Source organism: Phoxinus phoxinus (genome assembly GCF_949152265.1).
Source record: "Phoxinus phoxinus genome assembly, chromosome: 1".
NCBI lineage: Eukaryota > Metazoa > Chordata > Actinopteri > Cypriniformes > Leuciscidae > Phoxinus > Phoxinus phoxinus.
Genome location: NC_136876.1, coordinates 28590695 through 28613877, shown reverse-complemented (window position 1 = coordinate 28613877; position 23183 = coordinate 28590695). Strand labels below are relative to the sequence as shown.

General features: G+C 41.7%; 1 protein-coding gene across 1 annotated transcript; it reads right to left on the bottom strand.

Moving 5' to 3' along the window:
* Positions 1-209: 209 nt before the first annotated feature.
* On the bottom strand, positions 210-21926 carry prr12b (proline rich 12b). Its single transcript, XM_079630770.1, has 16 exons — positions 21694-21926; positions 15744-15898; positions 15385-15546; positions 10781-15240; positions 10437-10655; positions 8773-8847; positions 7330-8116; positions 6754-7244; positions 6140-6256; positions 5895-6028; positions 4749-5398; positions 3100-3219; positions 2347-2444; positions 2099-2230; positions 1108-1203; positions 210-1016 (listed from the first exon to the last, which is right to left on the bottom strand). The coding sequence occupies exons 1-16, from the start codon at positions 21774-21776 to the stop codon at positions 879-881; spliced, it is 7917 nt and encodes a 2638-aa protein (XP_079486896.1). The 5' UTR covers positions 21777-21926; the 3' UTR covers positions 210-878.
* Positions 21927-23183: the final 1257 nt, after the last annotated feature.

Below are 23183 nucleotides of genomic sequence, written 5' to 3'. Positions count from 1 at the left end.
TTATAATTATCATAGTAAACAACCAACAGATAAAAAAACAAACAGTAAACACAGACGTTTTGCACACTTTAAAAACTATTACATCCCTCTGCATTGTCATGTTTTCTTTGAGAAAACAAACAAATACACCTTTTTCCTCAATTTCTTTTAAAGAACAAACAGAAAGAACACATTTTTTTATTTTAAATACATTTTTCTTTTGCTCTATTTTTTTTAACCAAAAAAAAAGAAGAAGAAAAAAAAGGAACTACACATTGCTTTTGCTCTTTTGTCCACATCCTGTCCGCCTTGTCCTTCATCTTAGGGGACAGGAAGAATAGGGGATTATGGGTGGCCCATTTCATGTACACCCTCATAAAACATGAGCATTATTATTCAAAATAATAACAGCAAACTGTCCCAGCTTTGGGAGGTAACCATGTATAAATGTCCATGTATAAATAATACAAATAATAATTGTTCATAATACATATTTATATATAAGAGTATGCATGGAACATAGCATTCAAAGCTCACCTCTGCCAAAACACTGCTGACCAGTGAGGTTTTCAACCCTGTTCCCTTTGGCACTATCTTTATTCGTCTCTGTGCAGACAACTGTCTTTACACACTCTCGCTCTTTTTTTTGTTTTCATACCGTCTCCCTGTGGCTCCCGTCAAAGGGAGCTGACACATAATGAAAGAGAGAGGAATGAAAGCTTCTTTACAAAAACATTTTTATGTTAAAATGCAACGGCTTAAACCGCCACTGGCTCTTACGCATCCTGCAAAGGAAAATCTCATTTTCCTGCAACATGGCGGTGCACCGGTTTCATTTGAGTGAGAGGAGTTCCTCCTCTCTCCAAATAGGACGCACTTGGAACGTCGATAGCTGAATCTTAAGCCTTGTTGCTGAGCCTCAGCAGTTCAATGAAGGAATTGAACAGAGTCTCTAGCCAGCCCTGGTTGGCCATGCACTGCTGAACCACCTCCTCCTGACCTGGATCCTCCTCAGCTGCCTGTTCTATACTGTCCGTCTGGAGAGGGAGAACGAGAGAAGAGGGTTCTTACGAGCTAATACACGGATACAGCGATGCATTTCTCAAATAAGCTCATATTTCCTCATACCTCCTTTTTACAGTGCAGAAAGGTGTGATATTTGTAGTGATGGAGAGAGTGATAGAGACTGTATATTCGACAAGTCTCTGTCGGCAGTTTCAGGTCCTGACAAGGAGATAGAGATGGGGTTACAAGCAAAGAAAGAGAACTCTTGAGACTTCATGAAAGATCCATTATTGAAATGCAATGGCTCCAAAAAGGTTTTTGACACTTAAAGGGACAGTTCACCAAAGAATTAACTATACTTTGTTGTTGATTTAACTTTCTTTCATCAATGCAAAAAAAAAAAAAAAAAAAAAACTTAATTGGACAAAAACAGTTAAAACACTCTTCAAAATATCTTCTCTTGCATTTCACAAAAGACAATGATTTGTAAATGATTTCAATGCACTGTCCCTTTAAGCCACATTGACATATACAAAACTGAACAATCGAATTGGCATCTACAAACAAATTATGCCATTTTTGCAATGATATTTAATCAAATGGCTCTCGGGTGATTTTAGTTGAGGTATGACTTCCCTCGAGGTTTACACAGGTGTAGCAGTCCATACCATTAATGGACATAATCAATAAAAAAAAAATCTTAAAAAGGCAAGCTTGTACAGTTTTGTAGTAGTACGTTCTGACATTGATTCTATTAGCCAGCGATACGATATCTGCTGTTATTTCAAAACATGTTGCAAGTAACTGTGATCAATATATTTAAATTATTCTGCCAACCAGTTACATTTTTAGGAACTGTATGCAAAATACAATAATAATTGATGACCACTTGCTATTTATAATAGTTAAACAAGTTTTAAAGTATGTTTGATAGATTTATAAAAAATATGTATATCATTTGACCGATGCCTATCAGTACACCCCTGACCCCTATAATGCAACCACCTTTTAATATATTTTTAAACGGCTGAAGTGCCTAAATACTTCTTGGGGTCGCTCGCTTACTGAATGGCTGTATTATTTAAGTGAGAAACAATCAAATTATACAACTTGCCTGCTGTTTAGGAAGGCTCCTTTTGATTCTGTTTAGGGTTTTGCGGTTGTAACTCTCACCACCCAGGTGCACTTTAACTGCTCCAGAGTCCAGGGAGTCTGCTGTCATTTGAGGGAACATGTGCAGGGCCTCCTACATGAGAAAGAATGGGGAGTGAGAGACTGCCAGACATGTTCCTCAGAAAACACAAATAGAGAGGTCTTGAGTACTAGGAATAACATTTGAGTATAACTGAAAGCCAGGGTCACCTGATGTTGGACACTCATGTTGACCCTCCTCAACAGCCTTCGTTTCTGTTCGTTGAGGATACTGTCAATCTTCCTCATTGGTGGGAGATAAAGCTCATCTAAGGACAAAAGGGATTATTACACGCATATAAATGCATCTTAGTACCTATTACTCATCAAGTTTTTCACTAGTTAATTTGAAATAGTCCTGCGGTGTGACAATTTTTTTCAAAGTACAAATATTCAATTTTCATTCAAAAGGGTTATGATTTTTCAAATACTTTTGAAATAAGTTTCACCAAGGCTTCCTTGTTATTAACATTGAAAACACTTGTGCTGCTTAATATTTTTGTGGAAACATAAAAAAAATGCAGGATTCTTTGATGGATGTAAAGAAAGTTCAAAATAAGAGAATGAAATGCAAATATTTTTTTAGAGATTTTTTACTGCCACTTTTGATTAATTTATGGCATCCTTAGCCTACTGAATAAAAGTAATTTCTTTCAAAAGACAAGCAGCAATAATATACATTTAAACACTTATTTAATTAAACTTAATTGAACAGCCTTCAGTAGTCACTGTAGCTTTCCTCTTTTCTCAGCATTTTTTCCTTGTCATTATTCTTCAAGTCTCACACCTCATTGTCCTCTCTCTCAACCTCCCTTACTTTATTAACCTCCTTTTTCATTATTCTTTCTATCCCTCTTTCCCTTAATTACCCAACCCAATCCTCCACACAGGCAATTTATATTTAACCAAATGATGTGTGCTCACCGTTGGTGTCCTCCAGAGCTTGGATCATGTCAGGGTCCAGAGCCGTACTGACCAGCATCTCTACATAACTGCGGAACATTTCTCTCATGGCCCGATTATTTATCCCACTGCGTGTGGATACTGAGGATGGAACAGATGCAAAACAAGTTAATAAACAAAAAAACATCACCTGAAAATACTCACACACACTTTAACAATATATTTTTTGGCTCCACATAACAGGAAATCCAACATTTAACCCTTTAATATGGATGCTGAATTTAGTTAGTTCACCCAAAAATGAAAATTCTGCCATTAATGACTCATGTCGTTCCAAACCCGTAAGACCTTCGTTCATCTGCGGAACACAAATTAAGATATTTTTGATGAAATCAGAGAGATTACTGAACCAGCCACAGTGCAACGCTTCCGGGTTCTGCGTCAGAACGCTGGCTCAGTCTTGGCCAGCTCCTGCGTCAGCATCATACGCATGTGTCGTAGTGCTCACGTGAACAGCGTCGGCCAATAATGAGCCAGCGTTCTGACGCAGAACCCGGAAGCGCTCCACTGTTTACAACGTGATCAGCGTAGGAGACTGACATTGAAGGGAAGAAAAGTTGAATAAATTTGTTATTTTTGTTAGTTTTTTTGCGCACAAAAAGTATTCTCTCGTCACTTCATAACATTAAGGTTGAACCACAGTAGTCACATGGACTAGTTTAATGATGTCTTTGCAACTTTCAAGGCCCAGAAAGGTAGTTATGTTCAAAAAAGCGCTCGGATTTCATCAAAAATATCTTAATTTGTGTTCCAAAGATGAACAAAGGTCTTACGGGTTTGGGACAACATGATGGCGAGTAATTAACGACAGAAATTTAATTTTTGGGTGAACTAACCCTTTAAGCAGCTTTTGAGTTTTGGGAGCCAGGACAAACCTTACATAAAAGTACTGTGCTGGTATTAAAGGTAATACCATGGTACTTCGAAGAATGCCAAAGTACTACCATGTTATACACTACCATTCAAAAGTTTGCAGACAGTACGTTTTTTTTTTTAAAAATAAATTAATACTTTATTCAGCAAGGGTGTATTCCGTTTTTAAAAAATGACAAATAACTAGCTAAAATCAGTAGAGCACAGCGCTATCAACAGCAAGGTCAGGCAAGAACTAGCTAACAAACAAACAAATAAATAAATAACGTGTACCCTGAATATAAAGCAAGTCACTTTGGATATAAGCAATGTAATGTAATCCGGGAAAAATAATAATAATAATTTCACAAAATATTAAACTGTTTTCAACATTGATAATAATAATAATAATAATAATAAATGTTTCTTGAGTAGCAAATCAGCATAATTTAATGATTTCTGAAGGATCATAAGACACTCGAAGACAGGAGTGAAGATGCCAAAAATACTGCTTTGACATCACAGGACTATGTTTACCATTTCATAATAAATAAATGCAGCCTGGGTAAGCATTACAGACTTTTTTCAAAAACGTACAAAAAAAAAAAATGTTACCAACCCCAAACTTTTTGTGTGAACTGTAGTGTGTACTGCAGTTACATTGAAAGAAGCTGCTGGTATAGCTTTGCATATTTCTGCAAAACCACACAAAAATGGAAACACAGTAAACTGCACATGCATAACAAACCCGTACACACCTTCATCCTCACTGGGCGGGTCAGGGGAAGAGTCTGAATCAGAGGAAGAGGGCATTTCTTTAAGCCACTTCCTCTTTTTAGGTGGAGGTTCTGCCTTCACTTTCACAGGCCTGCTCCTCGTCCTGTCAACCCTCTTCTCTGCAACTCTCTTCTCCTCTTTGACCCTCCCGCGCTCCACAACTGCTGTTCTCCTCTCTAGCTTCTCTTGAGTTTGTCGCTCTTGGAGCTTCTTTTCCTTCTCTCGCTCTTTCTCCCTCTCCTTCTCTTGTTTTTCCCTCTCTTTTTCTCTTTGTCGCTCTCTCTCGTTCTCTCTCTCGTTCTCCTTTTGTTTTTCCTTTTCTCTTTCTCTCTCTTGTTTTTCCCTTTCCTTCTCTCTTTCCCTTTCTTTTTGTCTCTCTTTTTCTCTTTCTTTTTGTTTCTCCCTCTCTTTTTGTTTTTCAAGTTCTCTCTCCCGCTCCTCTTTTTCTCTCCTAGATTTCTCGATCTGCTCCCTCTCTCGTTCTCGATCCCTTTCTCTCTCCTTCTCTTTTTCTCTTTGCTCTCGTTGCTTTTTTTCCCGTTGCCTCTCTCTCTCCTTCTCTCTATCCTCTCGTTCCATGCGAGGTGGAGTCAGGCTACGCACAGGTTGTGGCTTAGGGAGAGACTGGCGTCTGGTGGGAAGAAAAGACATTCATCTTAGCAATGTTATAATAATAATATACTGACTAAACTGACAGTTCACCTGAAATGAAAATTCTATTATTTACTCAAGCTCACATAATGTCTGTATACTGTGTTTCTTTGAAATTAAAAAACACACACACACATTCATCTTAGCAATGTTATAATGATAATATACTGACTAAACTGACAGTTCAACTGAAATGAATTCCATAGTTTACTCGCGCTCACATAATTTCAAACTTCAGTTTCAGAATCAGTTTCTTTGTAATAAAAAAATTAAAAAAATTAAAGCATATCATGCAGGTTGGATTCCAATGTCATTAGTTATTGTGTCTCAAGATCAAATGTCAAACTCGGTGCCACAATTGCCATATTGATTATCAATTAAATCAAAAAAAATTTTTTTGCTGGTTTCTCACACAAAGAAGTGCTTTTTTTTTTTTTTAAATGACTTGCTTGACAGGTCATTTAGGGTGAAATTACCTCAGTGCGAGACTGGGCCGATGCCAGGGTTTCCGCGAGCACACTCGGACATAATCCTTTTTATTCACGTTCTCCAAGAATTTGACGTATAAGCGCTGATAACGCATCTTTGCATCTCCAAAGTAGCCCAAATACTGCCAAAGAGTGACAGAGGAGTTTACTGTTGTGGTGTAGGATTACATTTTAATTCAAGACATCAAATGGATGCTATCAATGCTTATATAAAATAAAAAAAAGACACTTACATTACTGGTAGCACAAAACTGTCGCTGGCCATCTTTGATTTCAGGAGCAAACTTCTGCAGCAGAGCTTTCTGGACCCTCCAGATTGGAGGAGGCTCTCGTCCAGTCTGCAGTGCTAGCTGAGAAAAGCCAAGAGAATTGAGAATCAAATAAGACAAAATTTCACACTATGGAAGAAAAGATCTGCCGCTACTTCCGTTTTATTACAACTTTAAATAGTGGAATATCCCTTTAATATTTACTCACCCTCATGTTGTTCCAAACCTGTATGAGTTTCTTTTTTGGGTGGACTATCCCTTCACGCATCTAAATATTAATTCTACATGCAGAATAGACCTTATTCACAGCAGCGCCATCCTTGATTTTTAACGGTAATGAAAGTAAGGCTGTGAGGGATAGACATATATCTCTTCAGTGGGTTACTGTTATTTAATATTTGTTGGATTGTTCTGCTGACAAAACACTACTAAAATGTATTGGAAATATATTTTTGCAGACAAAAAAACACCAGACAACATAAGCAGTGGAAAATAATAAGTGATGAGCCTCATACCTGTCATGGCACTGCTCTGAATAAGATCTATACTTCTAAAATAAAAAAGCAGAGAATTTTTACCTTAAGAGTACCAATATCTTCAGTGCGCACAACAAATTCATCCCTCTCTCTGAAGATCCCCTCCCCCCCACTCTCGCTGTCATCATCCTCACTCTCTCCCGCGATGGCCGCGTTGGACTGTTTCTTAGCCAGGTGCAGTGAAGTGATCTGAGGCGTCGGGGCATCTTCGGGGGTGGGGGGCGAGGCTGGGGAGGACTGGGGCAGTTCTTCGGGAGGAGGCGGGGAGGGGGATGGTGGGGGTGTAGCAGAGGGGGGCAGCGTGGGAGGAGGCGGAGAGGGAGAGGGGAGAGCAGGTGGAGAGGGGCTGGGAGGCAGGGAGTTGTGCAGTGGTGGCTGTTGCTGCTGTAGATTCTCTTCCTCTTCTTGAGATGAAAGAGAGGAGGGGAGAGATAGAGGAGGAGGAGGCAGAGGGGATGGGGAGGAGGAGGTTGGGGGAGAAGGAGAAAGGGACGGAGGAGAAGGAGGTGCAGCAGGAGGCTCAGACAGAGATCCTAAAACAATGGACGTGTTAATATATCAATATATTAATATTTCATTGATTTTAATATTTTACAGTAGGTATGTTAATATACTCACTGTCAACCAGCATTTCATTCTCAGGCTCTTCTTCCTCATCCTGCTTGCTCTCCTCTGTCCTTATCTGGGCTACTTCCTCTTTCTCAATTCTGTCTTCTTCCAACTCATCTCCTTCCTCGTCACATTCATTCTGTCTGTCTTCCTTCTGCTGTATTTCTTCATGCATCTGCTGCACAGGTTCTTCCTGTTCATCATCCTCACCTAGAACATGTGCCTCCTCCTGTGGGTTGGGCTGCGAGTGTGAATCCAGTTCCTGTGATGCATGCATCTCCACCTCAGGTTCAGTGTGTATGTGTGGGACAGATTCAGGTGGCGGGGGTGTGTTAAGAGAAACGGTCTGTGGAGTGGGAGGCGATGGTGTAGGAGGAGGTGGAATGGCAGCGAGGCTGTGGGGTGTGTCATAGAGGGCAGAAATGGCTGATGAGATGCTCTTCTGCAGGTCCTGGTTCTTACTGACAGAGTCTTCCTCATCTGAGGAGAATGACGGTAGGGTCTCCAGATTCCTCTTGAGCTCCTCGTCAAGTCTTTTACAGGGGGATGGACAGTTACTGAGACCCAGGCTTCCATCACCCTCATTCTCTCCAAAGGGAGGAGGTGGAGGAGGTGGTGGTTGTGGGGATAATGGGCGAATGCCTCCCTTTACTGAAGAGGAATCTGTGGAAGGGCACCCATCCACAGAGAGGGACCCAGATGGATCTTCAGTGCCTGGCTGCTTCTTCCCCGTTTTCAAGAAATCCAGAAAGGAAGTTATGAAACCCGACTTCAGCTCTGAAGATTTCTCCTCCGTCTAAGAGCAATAGATGCAGAGGAATTAAAGAGGCAGAAGATGACAAAATGCAAAAAATGGACAAATAGCAAAGAAATGTTTAAGCAGGAGGCAAAAATACAAAATAGGGGCAAGGAAAATAAATATACAACCAGAAAAGAGCTTACAAATAAATTGTAATAAAATTTACTTTTTTTATTAATATCTTTTGATTAATATTTTTTGATTGAAAACATCTATATTATATAATCAGTGTAGTCCCACTCTCTTACATTAGGTGTGTCTAGAGGGAGGTAAAACACCTTACTGAACAGCAGGGTGGTTGATGACGAAGAGGAATCTGGAGACCCTACCGTCATATGAATCCGTAACCTTAGCAACAGCCACCCTAGCAACAGCGCTCTCCTTTTCTTTTATTGCATTTTTTAAGAACTCAGTCATCAGGGTGGCCTGCCAATCATTTAAGCCTATGTACTCTACTCCCTCTAGTGGCAAAGTGAATACACTGAGAACAATGCTTCCTCAGTAAAATAAATGAGGTTAAAGTATGTTAATTGTATGTATAATTTAGTAATGTGTCCTTTGATCAAAATATAAGTGGTTTGTTTTCTTCTGTCAGAATTACAGTACACCTGGACACTGGATCAAGAATTAAAATGAATGAATGAAAGTCTTACTGAGCCAGAGAGTTTCTGCATGGTGGCCCAGGCTTCTGGGGTCATTTGGTCATCCATGTCTCTCTCCCAGGACATCTGCAGATAAATAAAACAAACACTGTATATACAGAACATATACATTTCTACACATAACACCCTAGACTGGCCCTTCTTTCCTGAGGCTACCTGTTACAGTGTCAACAGAGGATATTTCATAAGTGCAATATAAACATATGGAGGAGGGAATCATTTGATAAAGGCTGTAAAATGTTGGCAAGTTTTTGAATCATCATCAACAGCCATATCAGCCAGCAGCCATATCACCCTGTAGCCCAAGACTGGTTGCCCACTGAAGCTAAGCAGGGCTGAGCCTGGTGAGTACCTGGATGGGAGACCTTCTGAGAAAACCAGGTTGCTGCTGGAAGAGGTGTTAGTGAGGCCAGCAGGGGGCGCTCACCCTGTGGTCTATGTGAGACCTAACGCCCCAGTGTAGTGATGGGGACATTATACTGACAAAGAGCACCGTCCTTCGGATGAGACGTAAAACCGAGGTCCTGACTCCCTGTGGTCATTAAAAATCCCATGGCATTTCTCGTAAAGAGTAGGGGTGTAACCCCGGTGTCCTGGCCACATTCCACTCATTGGCCCTTACCAATCATGGCCTCCTAATAATCCCCATCCACTGAATTGGCTCTATCACTCTCTCTCCTCTCTCCATCAATAGCTGTTGTGTGGTGAGGGCACTGGCGCCGTTGTACTGTGGCTGCCGTCGCATCATCCAAGTGGATGCTGCACACTGGTGGTGGTTGAGGAGAGACCCCGGCATCATTGTAAAGCGCTTTGGGTGTACACTAGTACATATGAAAGCGCTATAAATGCTTCATTCTATTCATTCTATCATGTTTAGGAACACTGTTTTCATAATGTAACAGCAGGTGTTTGCTTAAACCATTTAGGACATTAAAACATTTGTGAATTTGACATGTATAGTTTTCGTTCCCACACCCAAATCATTTCATCATCTAGATATTTCTGTATTTGGAAAGAACTTTTCAAGTTGCTGATCATCTCATCATAGATGAGCTTGTTCGCAGTTCAATAAGTAGCGTTCCTTTTGCATTTGCATAAATCATAATTTGTTTCACATGCTGCTTCCCACCAATCCCCTCTACTGCTGATTAATACTGTCTAACAGTGCTGTGCAAGGCTAAGAAAAATGAATATATTAAATATGCTTGAGAAAACATTTACAAGTCCACTAAAAATGTTTAACTAAAAAGTGTTAACTGAAAAGAACATATTTAGCAAACCGTTTTTATATAGTAAAATTACACTCTGGCCTGGCAGGTCTTCCACATATTTGACCTCTTCCAAATGCACCTCCTCCATTAAACTTTGCTCTAAATTTGTAGATCATTTGAGTAGCCTATATCAAAAAGACCCAATACGAACTAGTACATGGTTTGTCATGTTTTTGGTCACAAAGACAACAATTGTATGTAAAACAGACCTATCTAAAGATTAGGAAAGGATACAGTTTTGCAATAAATAATTTACTAAACTGCAAAATCACGCAATTGCCATTTGCTCTAAATTATACATTGACCAATGAACATCTGGAGTTTTTAAAACATTTTCTGTTCAATTTCAACATTCATTAAACATTTTAGCAAGCTGAGACTCACCTCTTGGGGTTTCTGCTTCATCTTTTCCTGACCACAGCTCATATCATTTCTGTTCATGTCAATTCTGTTTAGATCCACACTGGTAGTGGGCCCTGGGCTCAAACCAAGAGATGGTGCAGATCCTACCGAACCATCAGACAAAACTGGATCTGTACTAGACAGGGAGTCTGTCCTCAGGAGGGAATCAGATGAGGGCATGGAGGGAATAGGGAGCTTAATCTGGTAGGAAAAAATGAAGTTAAATTTTTACATAAAAGCTATTTCTTTAATGAATACGTACTTTAGGTTTGTGGAAATGATGTAATTTATATCTTATTGGTGCAAATTGTAAAACTTAAACTTACTTTGATTGGTTTGATGGGTTCTTGGTATTGTTGCTGAGGCTGATGCTGTGCAAGTTGTTGTTGATGTTGCTGTTGATGATGAAGCTGTTGTACATGTAGGTGCTGCTGTTGGTGCATATGTTGTTGTTGGTGCTGCTGCTGCTGCTGTTGCTGCTGTAGATGTTGGTGCATGTGCTGTTGTAACTGTGGTTGATGATGGAGGTGAGGTGGTTGTTGATGGTAGTTCTGCCCCTTGTTCAAGTCTCTGTGCATTTCTAACATTTGATCATCTTTCCTTCCACGCCCTCTTCCTCGACCACGGCCCCTTCTAGTCTCTCCACCAGGTCCTATCATGTTCCTGCAATATGGAGGCTCAGGAAGAGGGCGAATACGTGGCCTACCTCTGGGCCTTGGTGGACCCTCACGTTTAGGTTTGGTGGGTTTCCTCCCCCTTTTCTTTGGAGCATCAAGTGGGAGCAGCTGTGGAGGAGGTCCAAGGGATGGGTACCCTGAAGGGTGGCAGAAATCTAAATCACCCATCAAGGGGCTTAAACTGCCAACTCCTGAACCACTTCCAGACTTTCTGCAACTGGAAACGAGATCAGGAAGCAAGTCCGGGAGGCGTCTGCTGTTTAAGCGGATGTCGGCTGGAACGTCTGCTTTATCCTCATCATCCTCAAACTCATATTCTTGGGCATAGTTCTTCTTAGCCTGTGATTGCGCGTTAGGGTCTTTCCTCTGTTTAAGGAGGTGAAATGAGCTTGTTTTCAGAAGTTTTTTAGGTCTAGAAGAGCAAAAGATTGGTGAGGTGAGTCCCCCTGTGCCAGGACCACTACCTACACCAGAAGAACCCATCATTTTGTTTACAGTTCCGTCCACAACGTGTCCCGTGCTACCCATCCCAAGGCCTGGGCCCTGAGACTGAATTAAGCCCAGTTGTTCTGTGTTTACAGTGGATGGGAGTTCATGGGATTTCAAGGGGTCCAAATCTAAGTGCATAGTACCATTGCCAGATTCAGACAAACTGTGACAATACTGCCCATAACCCTGATCACCATGGTGACCCATCATGTCATATCCACCCCCTCCACCACCTGCAGTTTTAACTGCATCCATTCCATCTTGTACTGTTCCATGTGCCTCTGGCACACCATCTTGACCTCCTTGTCCTGCACTTCCACCTCCCCCAGCACAACTTGTCTTGTAGTCCTCAGAACAGAACATATCCTCCATTCCTGGAAAAAAGGATCGATCCTCATCTTGGAGAAGAGAATCTGGGAAACAAATAGATGTCAGTGGCACAAACCGTTGTTGCTGCTCTTGGCTCTGACCCTGGCTCTGAGCTGTTTTCCCCACAGGACTGCCAGTGTCATATTGATGCTCTTTGAGCTGATCTAGCTGTGGCTCTTGTTCCCTGGGCTGGGATTGGGGCTGTGGTGGTCCAGAAGCTGGTTGCATGTGGTGAGTGTGCTGGTGAGGGTGTTGATGGTGAGAGTGTGTCTGTGGCTGATGGTGGGCATGAGGGGGTGGATGGTGTGAAGCCATATGGTGTAAATGAGAGGGGGTTGACATGCTCAAATCAGGCTCAGACAAGAAATCATGAAGTTCTGTTGATGGTTGTTGAGGGTGGTGGGACTGATGGTGTGTGGACATCCTATGTTGTTGCTGTTGTCTGTGATGATCAGCAGTGCTCCCATCTCCTGCACCAACTCTATCAGAGGGCCCTGTCCCTTCTCGACTACTTGTCCTGGAGAGAGATCTCTCTAGCATGTCTAATGGTGAAACAGAATTCTGACTTGACTGGCTTTGGTTTCGCTGAGCCTCACGGCCATAGTGGACCTCCATAGTTTGGGACTGGAGCTGGAGTTGAAGTTGAGAAGCCTGCGGCTGAGTGTCTACTCCACCAGAGCCACCAGTACCCAATCCCCCAGTTGGTCCAATCATTGCCTGCTGACTCATTGGGTGTTGTTGTTGCTGTGAAGGAGCCTGTTGGTTGTCCATCTTGTTTCGAGTGGTATGCGAAAGGACAGATTGCAGAAGGTGAGCCTGTGTGTTTTGATGAGACGGGTCAGGTGGAGAATCCATTAGTCCAAGGGAGGACTGAGTCTGTCGCTGCTGCAAGTCTGGAGTTTTTCGCAGGTAGGTTAATTCTGGAGGATCCTGAGCTTTCTTAAGATCCATATGTGAGTGGGACATTGAATGGGGATGAGAGTGCTGTGAATGCTGAGGGTGATGTTGATGTGTTTGATGATTGTAAGGGTCTCCTCTGCCATAGTGGACCACTGAACCGAGGGAGTCATGTTGACCATGGGAATGAGTGTTTGACAAAGAATCAACTGCACCACGACCTCCATTTGCACCAGCTACAGATAGCACTCTATCAGTCTTAGTCTGTTGCTGCTTTTTCAGCGACATCTCCAACTGGTTCTCTAAACCTGTGCCTGGACCACAAGAGCCAGCAGCAACTGAAGCCACACTGTTGGTCGTATTATTGGTCCGAATGACACTCTGTAGATGATAACGTTCCTCAGATGCCTTGTTCAGTTCATAAGCTGAGAGAGACTTTCCTCCATCTCTACTCTGGGAAATGGACTGGGGCTGTGGTTGTTGTGAGGCTTGCTGAGCTTGTTGAGAATTATGCTGGGAGGGATTGGGTGCTGGACTCTGTGAGTGCAATAAGTGCTGAATCAAAAAGTCATCCTCATCTTCTTCATCCTCTTCTTGAGATCTTTCTACCCCAAGCATATCAGAATCAGACTTAGATTTTGGCGGTGTTGCATGATAAGACTGTGTTTGCTGGGGTGGCACCCTTGTGTCTGAGTATCCTTGTGGAGAAGCCAGGAATGCTGGGGAGAGAACTGAGGATAGGTACTTGTTGCCCCCATTTCCTCCAGGTGATTGTGCAAGGCGAGTTGGGGCTGGGGAGTGCAGACCTGGGCGTACTATTCCAGAATTACTTGAGGGTGAAGGGCTGGAATCTGGGAGGTGGTATGATCCTGTGCCACTTGCTACACTAGTGCTACCACCCCCTGAACCACCCCCCACACTTCCTGAACTACCTGCTCCTGATCCAGTGGTACTGCTTGTTGTACCGGTACCACCTCCAGACACCATTAGGGCAGGCGAATGTCCTGTTCCACCATACCCCAGTGAAGGACTTCCTGCCCCTCCAAGAGATGGTGGCAAAGAACCATATCCTGAATCAGAGCCATAGACCACCTCAGCTGAAAATGAACGCCCTGTTGCTCCAAGGCTTCCATAAGCTTTTCCTGACCCCCCGAGGCTGGAACCAAGATCCTGGGTCTGCGGAGAACTGAATCCCCCATATGACTGGGGCAAGTGAGAGGGGGGTGGCTGGCTTGGTGAATATGACTGTTGCTGTGGCGGGGTTTGACCAGGAAGGCCAGCAGTTGGTTTGACAGGAGCCACAGGAGAGCCGTATGTGGACAGGCAAGGTTTGGGTGGCTGCTGCTGTGTAGCAGAAGATGACACTGTGGGAGGTGGAGGTGGCGGGGGTTGTGGTGCTGACTGAGGTGGTGGTTGCTGCCTTGAGGGTGCAGCAGAGGTACTGGATGAAACATTAGGATTAGAAGCAGAGGAGGAAGAAGAGGAGGTGGAAGAAGCGGAAGGAGGAGTGTGAGGAGTTCGAGATGAGGAAGAGCCAGAGGAAGAGTAGCCACTACTTGAGCTGGAAGTCTTTCCCGTTTTCCCAATACCACCACCCGAGCCAGCTGAGGAGGAGACTGAGGAGGAGGTGTAAGGGGGCTGGATGATAGGGCGGTAAACTTGCTCTGATCGGGGAGAGGGTTTAGGGTCAGATGATGGACTCTGCTCACCCAGTGGACTACAGTTTATGGAGGAGCCATGCCGATGATGGGGTATCTGCTGGTATCCCGATGCACCACAACTAAGATAGTGATGTAGGGGATGAGGTGTAGAAGAGGAAAGTTGAGACTGTCCAGGAGAAGGTCTCTGGTAGTGCTTAATCACACTGTCTTGCCTAGGTATGGCTCTTTCCTGGGATTGTGGCGGTTGAGGAGGTGCAGAAGAAAATACAGAAGAATTGTAGAGCTGAGAGGACTGATCCTGCAGCTGTGAGGACAGCAGGTTAAACTGATGTGGTAAGTGGCGTGTTGAGGAGGATGCAGGTGCTTGTGGTGGAGGAGCACCAGTGGGGTCTTGTGGCCCTCTATATGAAGCAGCCCCAGTCTGTGAAGACAGAAGACGGTCAAAGCCAAGACTTGACTGAGAGGACGTTTTAATGTGCAGCAAAGGATCATGGGGTGACAGGAGACCGTTGGAAGTAGGACTGAAGGTAGGTGTGTCCTGTAGAGATAATGATGGGGTAACTCCAGGGAAGGAGCGCCCTGAGAAGGATGCAGGGTGCTGATATGCCGACAGAGCAGAGGAAGAGGGAAATGAGCCAGAGCCAGGTAGTGCACCAGAAATGAATAGCTCTGCAGGGGCTGGAGTATGCATTGCTACAGCAACAGAGAGGGAAAGCAAAGGAAAAATAAAATAAAAATTATTCAGCAGTTAATAAGAGGATCCTCTATCTTTCTTTCATCATATATTTCTGTGTTCACAATTAGATCATTCTATATTCAGTATATCACAGCACTAACCAGTTTGCCAGGAGGGGGTGCGGAATTGAGAGAGAAGGGTAGAGGCAGAGGGGGGTGGCTGAGCACCTCGGGATTCCAAAGCAGAGATCAAGTTCATAACTGAAGCATCTGGTCCTGAGGGACTGGCATGATGTAGCCCAGTATCAAACAACCCTGAGAGCCCTGCGAAAGATGATTATCAAGACAAAGTCTAACACCTGGTCAGAGGAAGTTTTTTTTCCATACACATCTCAACATCAAGGTAAATAATGAACTACAGTACTGTGCAGAGGTCAGTATGCTGTTAAATGAAATTAAAGAAATTTTTTTTGGAGGACATTTTTCCAGTAATTAACTATTAACAATTTTGTAGACCTTACCTAAGCTCCTTCCTGCACCCCATGCCCCACCCTGTCCAGAAGTTCCTGGATGATGATTTGTTGCATATCCTTGTAGGGGGTGTGGTGTGGCATAAGGCTGACGGTGGAGGAGTTCTGAGTCTGGATGGGAGGATCTGGAGCTCCCATAAACCAAACTGAACAACAGAGGATTCAAAAATAGGTAATTGACAGAGGGAATGGTACTGAAAGTGACACAATAACAGAGCATAGATACATTTAGATACGTTTAGATACATTTTTATGCATTATATGAAATTTGGGTGCCTCACACAACCTTCCTTTCTCTTCCTTTACTTTTTTATGTATATATTATGCCCTGGATAATTAAATATTTATAATGTAAATGAGACTTCAGTGCTTAAACATTTCTCTGTTTTCCCCCCAAAAAATTAATTTAGTATTCTCTAAATATACATTAATATTTATAATTTTGTGCATAATAATAAACCATCAGTATAATATTACTGTTAGTTTTATAACTATATATTGTTAATCATACACGTTTAATCACTCCAGTATTAAACGGATATAATAAGGATGCAGAGAACACAAGTACATGGAAATAATTTTGCAAATGTCATTGATTTTGTTCACTGACTATTGGTTTTCTCTTAAAAAACACATTCTTCAATTAATAGGCATTTTGATCAATATCTCATACATTATAAAATAAAGGGTTTAATTAAATTGTACTAAACGATTTATCTAATTAATCACTTATTATTTAATTCTTTAATTAGCCAAATTAATATACAATCTTTTTGCTGCAGCCTTTTTCAAACTTGAACATTTGTGTACATTTACATGTAATTTTGGAGAACTAACCAAACATTAACTTATTGTATTGTATCAAAAATCTCCTGTGCGAAATTGGGACAGATTTTACTGTTCCCCCTCTCTCTGGGCAGTGAAAAAGTCTGTTGGGCTCTAGACGCATACTAAATCTCCATATAGAGTATCAGTTGACCCAGCTTGGCATTATCCCTCTCACACTATAGCCCCACACAAAGATTAGCTCTTTAATCAGCCTACTCACTTCCATATCCTCCCTCTCCCTAAAAGCTTGCAGGATCTGATTTTGCCAAATCATCAACAACAATCATCACACCATAAACAGTGTTCTCAATATTGTCTACTCTATAAATAAGGCAAATACGCTGTCTCATCAATATGCAAGTCTTGAAATACAAAACAAGATCATTTTCTAAATAATTTTTGTACCTTTTACCACTGCTATGCTTCACGACGTGCAGCTCAGAATTCTGATTGGCCACTCTGCCTGTTGCCAGCCAATCAACTGTCTTTTGCAGTCTTTGCAGACTGTCTCTGTTGTTCTCTTTCATAGAGAGTGGCCAGTTCAGTTGACAATGGCGGTTAGGATGTTGCTGAGGTAAGACACAGAGCGCTCATTGATAAAAGCTCTCCACTGACTGAATTGCCTTGGTAACCCCCTCCCTTCCATCCTCAACAGGCTCTTAGTGTGAGTACAGCTCAGTTAGTCTAGATCCCTCTCACTTTGAGACCAGAGTGGGAAGCCACAGACACCACATACTGAGTGAGCGCGTGGTGAGGGGGTGGGTGTCATTCAACAGAAGCGGTAGAGTGGACCAGAAAATCTATTTTAAATTCTATTAAAGAAAGACCTTATTCAAATCTTGTAGTGTAGCATTCAAGAATTACCTAAATAAATCTGTACAATCTGTATGTACAGACTCTCATTAAATACTTCACAATTCAATCCAGATAGATGCAAGAATGGATTTATATTGTCATTCTCCATTAAATAATATAGTCACTGCAATACTTATGTTTCCCAAAAGACCTTAATAAATGTGACAAAGACAACTGATGTCCATCCTCAGGGGGTTCCATCTGGGATCATGTCCATCTCTTTTAAAGACACCCTCATCTTAGAAAGCACAAGACTTGTGTAATTAACTGGATAAAAGCTCTAATGAACTGGGTTAAACATTTAAATGTATGAGTGAGAGCACACATTCTTGCTGCCAACTGCTTCACTGATTGCACCTCTGGCATAGTACGCAATATACAGTGCCGTGACGAAAGTACCCTTATGATACATTGCTGCTTCTGTTTGATACTGATTATTTTGTGGATTTGTTTCAGGTTATGCAGAACAAGGCAAGCATCGTAGATAAGCTGAGTCATTGCTTTAAAAACAAAAGTCATAGTACCATGCAAAAGTGACACATACAACCAAAAAGAACTTGGGTTAGAATTAAAATTAAAAATAAGATAGAATTATGTTGAAGTTATGAACTTAAAAAGACAAAAACATGATGTGCCCTGACAGGCAGACGTTTCTCCTGCAACTGAATGTCCTAACTTAAATAATTTATATACCATATAATCTGTACTCTTCAAATGTGAGTATCCATGTACATAAAATAATTATTCTGTGCAACCATAGGAAGCAGTGTGACTTGCAGGTGATGCAACTGAGAATTAGATAACAATTGGCTCTTAATCCCAAAGAGGCAGCTCAGAAACGATCAGGGAAAAGATGAACTTCGGAAGAATTAGGTAAATTGAAGGAGATCTTATATACAGTGGGGTTGAAAATTATTAGACAACTTAGCGCACCTATATTGCTTTTTGAATTAAAAATGATTTCATTACAAATTACATCATCAGCATAACATTGAGTGAGAAGTTAAAAATACATGCATTTTTTCTTATTTGCTTGGTCATCTTTAATTTATAATGGTGACTTTAAAGCATAAGAGGGACTTTTTATGGAATTTGCTTTATTATAAATGATTTATCCATTAAAATTATTATTCTAATTAGTATGAATTAATGTGTCCTCACAATCTTTCATCTAAAACATAAACGTCCCCCTTACCCTGGGGCATCAGGGCTGGGCAATAATTCCTACCTCCAGCAACCAGTCACTCACTATCCAAAAACCCAATCAATTAGTGATAGGCAAAATCAAGTCCCACCCAACAATTTCTCTCATTCCATAAGTCATTTCATTCACATATATACACACATCACAACAGGGAATAAAAGCCCATTTCTGTTTTATGCCAACTGTTTCAGCAGCAAAAGTTTGTGCAAAACCTGATGATCATGTAACCATGATACAGGAAATCTTTATACCGTAATCGTTTCCACAGCCAATGTCACAAATGTGCTTTTTAATTAGTGACCTAGAAATAGTGACAAATCATACATTTTCTGTGTAAATATTATTATATTTATAAAATGTTAATTTGTATACATTTGGACCACACTATAAATACTCCAAATCCCATAATTTCATCCTCCCACTTTTCTCATCATGCTGGCTAATACCTTCAATTCACAATCAATTCATCAACAAATGGAAGGAACAAGAATAAAAACTAAACAAAAAGGGTTAAATTAGAAAGCTTGATTGAATCCACTGTACTGCTCCTAATTATATAGGCACTAATTCAACACAGCCCCCCCCAACAGGTGCAAAATGTTTGCAGCCTGATGGGGAACTCAGTCATGGCCATTAATCTCCATTAGATCCGTGCAGAGGTGTGTGGTGGATGTACACAGCCCAAAAAAGGACAGAGGGCCTGGTGAACCTTTCCATCATGGAATAGACTGCCTTTGTTGGCTTCATAACTGAAATGCAATGTGCAAAAGTCCCATCAGGCAACAATTGTAGAATTTTATCTGTTTATTCTCATTTAATATTAACACATGCAGCAACATTTCTTATTACAAGAATCAATATTGCTGAATGTGGTGTCCTACACAGACCCCAGTGTCATTTTGTTTCATTCTATGCTAATTTAACTCTTCTTGGTGTTTCATCATTACATAATGGCTATGTTTCCAATTACCTAAGGTGGCGGTCTTACAATCTAATATTCGTTCAAAAGGAGAAGCAAGTTGTGGAAAACTAGAAAAGAGAATATTGGGTGAAACGAATTTCATTTCATTTCATTTTATCCAGTTGATGCTTTCAGCCTCTGCAGCAGCAGCACTACTGAAGCTTGTCCATCATCATAAGCCTGAACTCATTACGATTCTGGATTCTATCAATCTGCCTATGAGTCTACAGAGATGCTCTTGAGTCAAAAACACAATATTAAAGAATCCAAAAGAAACTAGAGAAATTCCTTTACGGACTTGCTAGGACTAAGAGTCAGCCAGGGATACTGCTGGGTTGCAGTCTGGGTGATGCTACCTGTTACAAAAACTCAAACCACAACACAGCATGTGTGATCTTAGTTTGAATGGAATTCCTTGTACATACACATAAAAGGGGTTTCCATGCAATTGGGGATGGCGTTACAATGTACAAATACTGAGACTTCTTGACACATTTGTGTAAAAAAGAAAAATTAAACCTACAATGATGAATGTTTTTTAAATCATAATAATTCCCTAAGCAGATTCCACTGAATCATAGAATTCACCAACATTATCATAATTTTAATTTCTCAACATTTAACGACTGGCAACATAAAAACGAGAGACAGTAAAGCCACCCAGAATGATTGCACGCGCGATCTGTAGGCCTACGCTGCTAAGATTGATTTGGTTGTCACGGCGACTGATAACGCACGTAGCCGGGTGCCTTTGAACTGTAAGTAGGCCGCGAAAATCGTGGAGCACGGTTGAACGCACGACACTGTAATAGTCCCGTTTTCAGGTATGACAATGACAATATCACCACTGTTTTAATATTATTATGCAGCACTTCCTAAAAGTATCAACCGTTGAGCAAGCCTATTTTTACTACAGAGATTTAATGGCTAGTCAGATGTAAAACTAAACATGGTAACGTGATAAGATGATAATTATCTTGTCAGATAATTTTATTCAACAGTGTCACCCAATCCGCGTTGCTATGGGTATTTAAATATCTCATCCAATAAGTTTTTATCGGTCACATTTTCTGTTTGTGAAACCTGTCGCTGCAAATACGTTTGAAGTGCGACTTACGTTTATGTTTACAGTGTACTGTGCACGTCTTGCTGGGTCACGCTGTAATTTCACTGAGGAACACACAATTTTGGTACGTTGCCAAGTGACTACTAAAACGACAGATATGGTATTTTTCCTTTAGATAATAACGATACTAAAACAGGCTATGCAAAGTTTGGGTTGTTGTTGTTGTTTTTAATTATGCAATGTCGGAGAGTAGTAAGCATGTGAGTTAGTAGCAGTTCATATGGCGTTTAATAGCTGCAGTCAGTCTTGTGACATGTGTAACTGAATAATGCATGTTGAATGTAAGAAACTTCACTTCTGTTATTTTCCCCGTTCAGATAAATATGTATCCATTTTTTACCCATGTAACTCAAATGGTATTTTTCGTGAATAAATCCCTCTTAATATTAAACAAATACGTTAGCTACAGGGATACGCTGTACAGTAGCTAGCAACCATTACATTCCCAAATATAACGTTATGTGGTTGCTTGTAATCGGTTGCCCTAAAAATAACGCTTTGTCAACGTGCATTTTGTGCCACGCATTACGCACTACTCTGAATTAGCGTACGCATATAAGTCCGGCATGCAATGTCCGGTTTGGTGCGCCTCCAAGCCAGAAGGCTTGATTTTTTCATTTTTGATAATACGCTAGCAAGCTAGCTAGCAACATCATCCCATCCCCCCTCTTTTCGCCCCTCTCCCCCTTTTCTGTCTCAGTCTACCTTCCGTATCACGCATTAACTCTCAATCGCATTCCTTGCATTTTCGAGACACCCCCTCCTCCCTCAGAAATGACAATACTGATGGCTGTACGTGGATCCAGCGACAATATAATGCATGCAAGTGAATGAACATAGCACTGGGAGCGAGAGAGAGTGGAAACATGCATTGCGTCCGTCCGTCCGTCGGCATGGGCATTGTTACAGCCAGCTAAGCATATTTATGCATCCAGTGCATGGAAGTGTACTTGCACAGGCGCCTTACCTTGCCTTCGCCGATCTCTCGTAACTCCATCCCGTTCCAGCGCCCAGATCACCGAATCCTGTACCAGGATAATTTCTATCCATTAAAGAAGAGACAAGGGATGAAGATGGAGAGATAGACAGGGGGAAGGGGAGGGAGGTATATCCTAAATTCTAACACACTATCTCTCCCCGTGTCCTTTCCTCAACGCTCAGTGTCTGTTTATCTCTCCTGTTTCACAAGCAAGTCCTCAAGAATAGGACCAGCACAGAGGGGGAGAGGAATGGAGGGAGGAGGAGGAGAAGGAGGAGGGGGAGATGGAGGATACAGAGGGGAGGCGGGTGAAGTATTACACCAACCACCGCCACCACAAAAAAATCCGGTTTCTTCCTCCCCTCCCCTCTTTTGCCCTCTTATATATCTCGATGCCTATTGTCCTTCTTAGCAGAAACAGCAAACGCGGCTGATGCTCTGCAGTCTGCATGTCGAATTCTGATGCCATTGCTGGCATACGACACGTGCTGATTGTACCCTATTTCAGTTGTTCGTGTACTGCATTGCCACAAAAAGGTGAGATAGTAGGTATCTATAAATAGTAGTCTACATAGGGCGCGTTTTTATTCAGCTGTTGCGCCCCAAATATTTACATCATGGATTTAAATTCCTTTCCTCACCGGGATGGGGGCTCTTCGTCAGAAACAATATGACTTGAGGTTCATTTAAATCCGCAAAATGTATAAGAGCGGCGCCATACAAGATGCTAGTACAATGCTTTAAAACCTCACATAAAAGTTACAATGCCTGGGATTAAAAACGCTATTTTCAGGTATTTAGGCAAGACGACGCCATTTTCAAGAGTGGACTAACAGGCTCGCGCGCGCACACACACACACACACATAAACATATCCCCCCCACCCGACTCGATGGTCACACTCTCACATACGCAGTCTGTCTGGAAGTCTCGTGCGTACTACCGCCTTGTTACAGCACAGAGAGGCACTACTGAGTTTTGGATGCTCTCCTCTGATACTCTGAAAGAGGCTGACGAGCGACAACAGCGACTAGTGTTACGCGCGTTGTTGCACGGTCGAATTATCAAATTCAAGTTGGTCTACATTTTTCATTTTATTAATAATGACAATTAAATTCATTTAACATGACCAAGAAAACTCTTTACATTTTTTAAACAAACCTAATTTATGACAATATTGACAGTTTACAATACAACTCTGTTCTTTGGCGATAGTAGCAAAATAATTTGAAAGAATAAAAAATAAAAGAGTTAACTGCAGAACATGTAGCACAAGTATAATAAATTACCTAATTAGTGACTGAAACTACAGTTAGCAGCTGACAGTTATTTATTTCTCGTGGCACATGACCACCAACCCCAAACATTTAAATTTTTCACCAGTAAAATCACACATCACACATCACCCCCCACCCCGACCCCACCCCACCCCGACCCCGCCCCACCCCACCCCACCCCGACCCCGCCCCACCCCACCCC

What these genes read in the sequence shown, in the direction of transcription:
- prr12b (XM_079630770.1), bottom strand. Translation starts at nt 21,776, where the DNA reads ATGGATAGAAATTATCCTGGTACAGGATTCGGTGATCTGGGCGCTGGA. An exon ending in AAGATATTGGTACTCTTAAG is followed by an intron (nt 6,257 to 6,753) that starts GTAAAAATTCTC and finishes GGCTTTTCTCAG; the next exon opens with CTAGCACTGCAGACTGGACG. An exon ending in TTCTGCACTGTAAAAAGGAG is followed by an intron (nt 1,017 to 1,107) that starts GTATGAGGAAAT and finishes CTCCCTCTCCAG; the next exon opens with ACGGACAGTATAGAACAGGC.